The 7,778-nt window shown below is 38.0% G+C and overlaps 1 protein-coding gene across 5 annotated transcripts in view; it reads right to left on the bottom strand.

Annotated features, from left to right (window-relative positions):
• The window catches only part of SCAPER (S-phase cyclin A associated protein in the ER), a 356,482-nt gene that overhangs the window by 294,698 nt on the left and 54,006 nt on the right, over positions 1 to 7,778 (bottom strand). For all 5 annotated transcript variants that reach the window (XM_024205417.2, XM_024205418.2, XM_024205421.2 and 2 more), the window contains exon 5: positions 3,644 to 3,841. In XM_024205417.2, coding sequence (XP_024061185.2) covers positions 3,644 to 3,841 — 198 coding nt within the window. The remainder of the gene's footprint in view (positions 1 to 3,643; positions 3,842 to 7,778) is intronic.

The raw sequence follows: 7,778 nt of genomic DNA, 5'->3' as shown, positions 1-7,778 counted from the left end.
CCCTGCCACACCACGCACTTCTCCTGCACCCCAACCCCCTGCCCTGAGCCCCCTGCCACACCCCTCCTGCATGCCAATCCCCTGCACCCCTATCCCCTGCCCTGAGCTCCCTGCCGTACCCCGCACCCCTCCTGCACACCAACCCCTTGCCCTGAGCCCCCTGCCACACCCTGCATTGCTCCTGTACCCCAACTCTCTGCCCTAAGCCCCCTCCCGCACCCCTGCCCTGAGCCCCCTCCTGCACTCCAACCCACTTCTCTGAGCCCCCTCGTGCACCCCACACCCCTCCTCCGCCCCAACCCCTTGCCCTGAGCCCATTCCTGCACACTGCACTCCCTCCTGCACCTCAACTCCCTGCCCCAGCCCTACACTCATGGCCCTGCATGCAATTTCCCCACCCAGATGTGGCCCTCAGGCCAAAAAGTTTGCCCACCCCTGCCTTAAGCAGCACCTGGAAGACAGCCTAAATTACGGCAGTCTCCCTAGTTGCCTATAAGCCACAGTACTGCCTGAAATCACTACAGTGCTGTGTGCTGAGGCCCCATTCCCAACATGCCCATCCTGGCCCCAATACCAGGGCCTTACAGGGCATGTCTACACTGCAATTAAAAGCCTGCAGCTGGCCCATGCCAGCTGACTCAGGCTAAGGGACTGTTTAGCTGGAGTGTAGATGTTAACGTTTGGGCTCAGGCTGGAGCCCAGGCTCTAGGACCCTGCGAGGTGGAAGGGTCCCAAACCTCAGATTACAATGCAATTAAACAGCCCAAACACCTACAATGCAATTAAACAGCCCCTTAGCCCTAGCCCCGCAAGCCCAAGTCAGCTGGCACAGGCCAGCCGAGGATACATAAGTGCAGTGTAGATATACCCACAGAGGCTCCTCTGAAGGCAGTTTTATGACGCTCCTCCACATTTTCTGACCAAGGGAAACCTATTCTAGATGAATACAGGGCTTTTAGAGACCCTTTACACCAACTCAGCCCTTTTAAATAGCAGAATAAAACTGGAATGGGGAAGAGGATCTCACCTCTGGAGTTAGAAAACAAACACAGGCCCTTGTACATGATATGTATTACAAGGCACAACATAACACAACATAAACAGGATAGGATGTTGCCAATGGGATGATGTAGTCTCTAAAATCAGAAATGGATACAAAGTTTTATCATACACCTTATTCTGTCAAATATGGATCTATTGTAATGTGCTATGCGCTACACCTGAGACTGACCAAGGCCATCCTTAAATTAAGGCATGCAGAGGCTCATCTACTAAGCAAGAAGAACTGTTGACAAGGTCTCACACCAGTGCTTCATACTCAACCCTGTTTGCATATCCAGTTCTGAGTGCAAGTCAAGAGCCTAATCCTCAGTTACAAAGCCCTAAGTGGGCTGATGCCAGCTACCTGAGTGAATGCCTCACTCTGCACCATGAAATGCAAGCTGCATTCAGCCAGAGCACTTTGGCTGACAGAAGTCAAGATATGCCTTGCAGGGAGTGAGGGCAGAGCTTTGGGTGTGGAGAACCACAACTGTGAAACCAGCTTCTGGAAGAGATTTGGCTGCGCCTAAATTTTACCACCAGCGTTACACAGCAAAAAATCCTTTGAAAAAGAAAAGAAAATGATGTATGGGTACACACATGTCAATGATATACTGATCAGTCTCGCATGCAAGCCCACATACGTATATAATTTTACCATAAATTTATATTATACCTTTTTCCTGCTTACCTACATGTACAACATTAATCCTAAGAAAAAAGCAAAAATAATACTTTTCCAAAACATTCTACTATTACGCATAAATCATAAAAAATATATTATCAAAGTCACCGCCGCCTTATATTGTACCAAAGGTATCTCTGACATTTAGCTCAGAGCACAATAAATCAATCAATACAATCATCATGCAAAAAGAAATCAAGAAGCAGCTCAACAAATATAACTGATAACTGTTCTCCACAAATAATTAATAATAAAACTATTTAAAATTTTCCATCTTTCCTACATCTCATCTTCAAAAAACTCTATTAAAAGATATATGAACAGATAATACGGTCTATTCAATGCTATCCCATAAAAGAAAATTCCTAAAATCAAGATACTATAACAAAAATAACACACATAAAATCTTAACAATCACTGGGACTGCGTTAAAGTGGTGGTTTTGTGATGAAACAGGCATTTCTTTATATATGATTAAAATAATGCAGTTACTAAATATGTTTGGTGGTGTAAGACTTAGGATTTACATAGATATTCATTTCTGTGCTTTTAAGTGCCTAGGGAGTTTTGCAGGCAAACAATGTGACAGGTAACTGCATTGTTGTCACTTACCAACCTTAACTGGTGTTTTAAAGATTTTTGGTTTGGGATGTATATATATTTCCTTCCCAGCACAGACTGAGTGTTATGACTGGAATTCTAGGTGAGGTCTCAGGTCTATAAAGATGTGATAATGTACAAATAAACTTCTTTTCCTTCAGTCATAAAAGTTTAAAAATGGTAATCTGATTACATGACAAAGCAGATTGGTTTTCTTAAAAACAAAAATTCACCAGAGAAATTTCCTGAGCAGGAAGACAGTCCAGTAACAAAATGTTAAATTATGTTAGATCAACTAATGGTTTGGAAGCCTCCAGCTACTGTTCAGTTCTGAAACCTGATTTCAATTAAATATATTTGTACGCTAATCCTAAAGCCAATATGGCCATCTCTGATTTCAGCAGAAAACTAGATACACATGATAAGATGAAAGTTTATTTTAAACTATATATGTAGATATGTAGATATATACATATCACAATGATTAGATAATGGCTTCCAGAATTTGGTAAACTTGCAGCCATGTTTAATGTTAAAAAAAAAAAGTACCTTTAATATTTTCTTAAAGATGTACTGTCCTGGCTTCTCTTAATTCTTGTGATCATTTAATGCATTATAAAGTAATACAGCGTACAATGAACTCATTAAAAGGCAATAGTTCTCCTACTGAGTTACTGGAAAGACACCATGCTTTGTGTCTCTGTTTTACATCTTATTACAAACACAAGGTTATCTAAAATTAGAAAAAACACCTTATAACGACATCCCACCCAGACATTGTTTATACTTGGCCATCAATCGCACTTTCTTACCACCAGAGAGTGAATTAGAAGAGTGATAACTATCTCTGCAGAAACGGAGCAATGTGTAATTAAGACATTAAACAGGAAACTAAAGAATGTGAAAACAGGCTGAATCTCAACAGTGCCACCTACAGCAAAAAGTACTGCAGGCAAAAGGATATGACAATTGCTAGAAATATCAGACACACACTGAATGAGGTGTTTTGGTTTTTGTTAATATAAATTACGGTAATATGACTGCAGTGTTAAAAGTCTAAGAAAAAGTTACATATTGCTATAAGTTTCATATCATTCCAAACCAATCAGCGTGTAAGATGAAAGCTGCTTTTTCTTGGCAAAAATAAATCAATATGTTTTCAGCTTTCTTATTTAAGGCCCTCAAATAAAATACAAAGCATGCAATAATTTGTTTTTGAGGTTCTGTTTCTTGTTTTTAGCTTATCTGTAATGACAGGAACAGCACCAAGAGACACATTGCAATAATTGGGGCAGAACACTTCAGAAAGAGTCTTACCTTGCATTCTACTACGCTCTGATCCGACTCACAAGTAACATAGATTTCATCAACTGCTCGTCTAAGATTGTCAAAAAGAAATGCCCAATATCGAGCTCTCAAATCAACTTTTCGAGGTTGCCTTGTTTTTGTTGGGCTTTTGTCAAAGTTTTTATCTCCAGCGGCTGCTGATGTTATTTTACAGTCTACTGTAGTACTCTGAAGAGATGAGATACAACATAAAAAAAAACACAAATAAGTGTGGCAAGGGGTTGGGCTTCTGTATAACATAATTTTTTCAACATATGTCAACACTTCCAAACAAGACGTCCTTCATTGAGGCTTACGCCATATCCCACTGACTGAGTTCTTCAAACAAATTTTCTCACCTTAAACAAAAGGGGCAGGTCTGTAGAACCTAATTTCTGTTTCTCTGACATTTCTACCCCAATATTTACATCTGCACAATAGCAGAAGATATTCTGCGCTGTATGTAGATGGGAAAGTTGCATTTGCCCCATTACTTGTTCTGGCAAAAGTATGTTTCCAGAAGATGCAAAAGTTATTTTGCTAATGACTATGCCAGGTACATTCTGTCATCAAACAAATGTTATTGCAAAGATATTGTATAGAACATTTTGTCTCAATTTTTTGTTAAAATATAATAACTTCAGTGTACAAGTCTTAAGGCCAGTGAACACAGCTGTGACCAGCCTTTTAATCAATGTTTTATTGCTTCTGTAGTAAAGAAGTCAGTAAGCATCAAATTAGTTACAAAGAAAAGCTTTCATACTTCAAAAGATTCATGTCTTTGCCTGTATAGGTGACTTTCCATTCATCACACTCAATATTAGAAGGCAAATTCAAATCCAGCATATTGACTTTAATTGTGCTGCTCTTGCTTAAGCCAGGTCTGAAGCTGTCTCTCTGTTGTTTTGACTCTAGAGTCATGATTTCAGCAGTGTTAAGCACACCTTAAGCGTCTACCCTCATTTTCAAAGAAGAGAAATGGAGTATAAATTTATGGTTCTCTGCAAATTATTGAGATATAAATGCTATGTTAAATTTGATTACTCTATTTTCTTTGGGCTCGTATCAGCCCCAAATTTTCTTCGTGACTGCTGGATCACAGATGCTCTGTTATGTGCCATCTTAAAAGCAATAATTTAATGATTACTACAGCCTTACACATCTGCTGAGCTTGCACGTTCCGTTCATTCCTTTTCATAAAATCTGGGAGGTAGGTTTTTCCTTCGTTGACTGATCTACTGTAACTTAGTCATGGAAGACATTCTAAAGCGGTGTGAAGCACCTCTTCCTGGCGGACGGCTCCAAAATTGAATTCAGCCAGATTCAGGATACTGGGCCCATCTAGCCTAAGATTCTCTCCCACAACAACAGCCAAGAGGAAGGAAGGAGTTCCCATACTAGAAGTGCTGCGGGTATGGGGGGGGTCCTCTCCAGCAACTGGGACAAGCACCCCAAATCAATCCAAAGTGATCCTCAATCACATACAATTTTACCATGTATCTATTAACTAGGTCTGAGAACAAAACAGGCCAAAGCCCTAGCATATGAAAGCATAAATAGAATATAGTCACTGGCAGGTCAAAATTGGCCCCAAATTTAGGTTTTGTAAAAATAAGCTACCAGCCCAAATGTAAATATATAAATATTGCTCTGCAGCAATTGAAATCCAGATAATGCAGCACTACACTAGTTTCTATGCATGAGAACATGCCATTGCTTAAAGTGATTACAAATCAGTGAAACTGACCAGTCTATTTTCACTGTCTAAATTGAGAGAAATACAAAAAGCAAGAAAATATATAAATAATTAAAAGAAAATTAGATTTTTAAAAAGTTACTTCACAGACTATGTAAAGGAAATTTGGGAATAAAGTTGTCACTATTCTCCTTAAAAAGACACTGGCAAGATATTGAAAACTATAACATTACATCTAATCAAATACAAAACAAAAAGAATGGAGAATAAGCTTTTATAAATAAAAAGGCGCTCATGCATCCTTTTTTCATATCAAAAGGAAAGACTGAAAGGAGATATATACTGACAACACAAACATAGCATTGTGTTAGTTAGGGCATGAGAACCAGAAAACAAAACCAACTTTAAATGGAAAGTAAAAATGACCATTTAATTTCATTAGCCAAACAATCAAGCAGCATAAATGGAAAAAAATAATTTAAATATTTCTTTTTCAAAATTCGTATCATGAAGCATTCCTTTAGCACTCCTTTCATGCATATGTTTTCTGTTGCAGAGATCTCTAGAATGTTATATTGCATGAGACACTAGTACATTTTTAGTATTGCTTGGAGAACTCCATCTTTTCAAATTCCAAATTCTTTAAACTCAATCTTTTAGTCAGTGTGTCAAAATGAACAAAATAATATATGAGCCAGAGTGCCTACAGGATACATCAATTAAACAAAGGGATGAGGATTTCAACAGTTTAAGTCAGTTATTGAAATAAAAATGCTTACGGGCTACCACTTTTATATTCCAAGATTAAATCCAATGAGATTTAAAACAGCCCAAGCTACTAAATCCTTGAAAAACAGGTTTTATAATTAAAACAACTAATCTTAACTACAATATTGAGAACAGGATGCTATAATAATTGGCTTGGGTTCAAATCCTACTGCTCCTCAGTGAAAAGCTGAAAAATATTTTTCTCCTGTGCCAAAAGTTTGTTTCATTGCAGGAAAGTTTGCATTCAACAGAGACAGAGCACCATTGTAGTAAATGTCATTTAAGCCCAAAGGCAATACAAGTTAAAATACAAACTCTACAGTAATTTTGGATGAAAGTCTCAACGTTATAAATGGAAGGTAGATGGATTAGGGGAAAACCAGAAAAACATTTTTTATGTTGGCATTTGTGCAAAAGAGATCCCAAGACTGTGCAAATACTAAGTGCACAGAGGATTTTCCTTGTTCTCCTCAGAAGGTTCTTTGAGATTTTTAGTATTCCATCATAAAGACACTGCAATAAATTCAGTGCCACTTTCAACAAATTATGCTGGCTTTAAATTAAAAAAAATTCTCTGCATGTTTGGAAAACATACAGTATATCAAATCAGATTTTTATATAAAAATGACACACCTTTAAAAGTGGAACAGCAGGTGAGAATCAAATAATTTTTAAATTACTGTATTCTAAGACTATAAATGTCTCTACTTCTTTTCTAGAAGATTTTTAACTACAGGCCACATTTCTAGACATGTAACTACCAAACAGAAGTGAATTGCACAAATGTGTGAGGGCAAAACTTGCCAAACTGTTTATTAAAGATCAGCTCTATTAGAATTCCTGGATCCTTTTATGGGTTTTCTCTGCATTCCAGTCTATTCTTTCTCTCAAATAGATCCTGCTCTGTCTACACTGCAAAATACATCATGTAATGTACTAAAACATTTGGTAAATTTCATGTAGTAACTAACAAGGAGCACACAGTGCAATCAGATTGATCATGATCTCAATGGCTGCACTCACATTTCTTTATCACAATAAAATTTACCAAAGTTGTAGTACATTTAATTTTGCAAACCAAACCAAAATAGTGCATGAGAAACTGGAAGAGCAATAAAGTAAAAGTGTGCACTTTGAGCCTATTCACTTTACCTTCTGTAAGAACGCAAGGCAGATTGCTGGAAATAATCCACACTTGGATGCTTTTGGCCAAATGCCATGTATGGTTTATTTAAATAGTGATTTTGATCAAGTCTAAGATTTATGACTTTGCCAATTCCATATACATATTTAAATTTCACTAGCAAGTATAAGAATTGCAAAACATTCTCCATTATATTAATATTTGAAATATGCATTCCATGATATATTATACAAATGAAAAAATAAGGAAAGATCTACACAGAAGACAAGAAACTGGTGGAGTACCCACCAGGCCCTTCTCTCAGAGAGAGCAATGATTTCTGCCCCCAAACTAATGATTTCAGGGTATCCATGGAGGCCAGGGCCAACTACAGAGAGTCGTCATACCACTCCAAGCACTGACAACACTTCCTTTGGAGACTGAAAATTGTGCAATGCAATCTGTAGTGCTTGAGCCTTAAAACCACACTGAAAACACTGGTCTACAATTTTTGAGAAGTCGTCTGCTTCAGAGATAAA

This window comes from Terrapene carolina, unplaced genomic scaffold, assembly GCF_002925995.2.
Source record: "Terrapene carolina triunguis isolate 2854851 unplaced genomic scaffold, T_m_triunguis-2.0 Scaffold67, whole genome shotgun sequence".
Lineage (NCBI taxonomy): Eukaryota > Metazoa > Chordata > Testudines > Emydidae > Terrapene > Terrapene triunguis.
The sequence above is the reverse complement of the archived record's forward strand: the minus strand, read 5'-3'. Positions and strand labels throughout refer to the sequence as shown.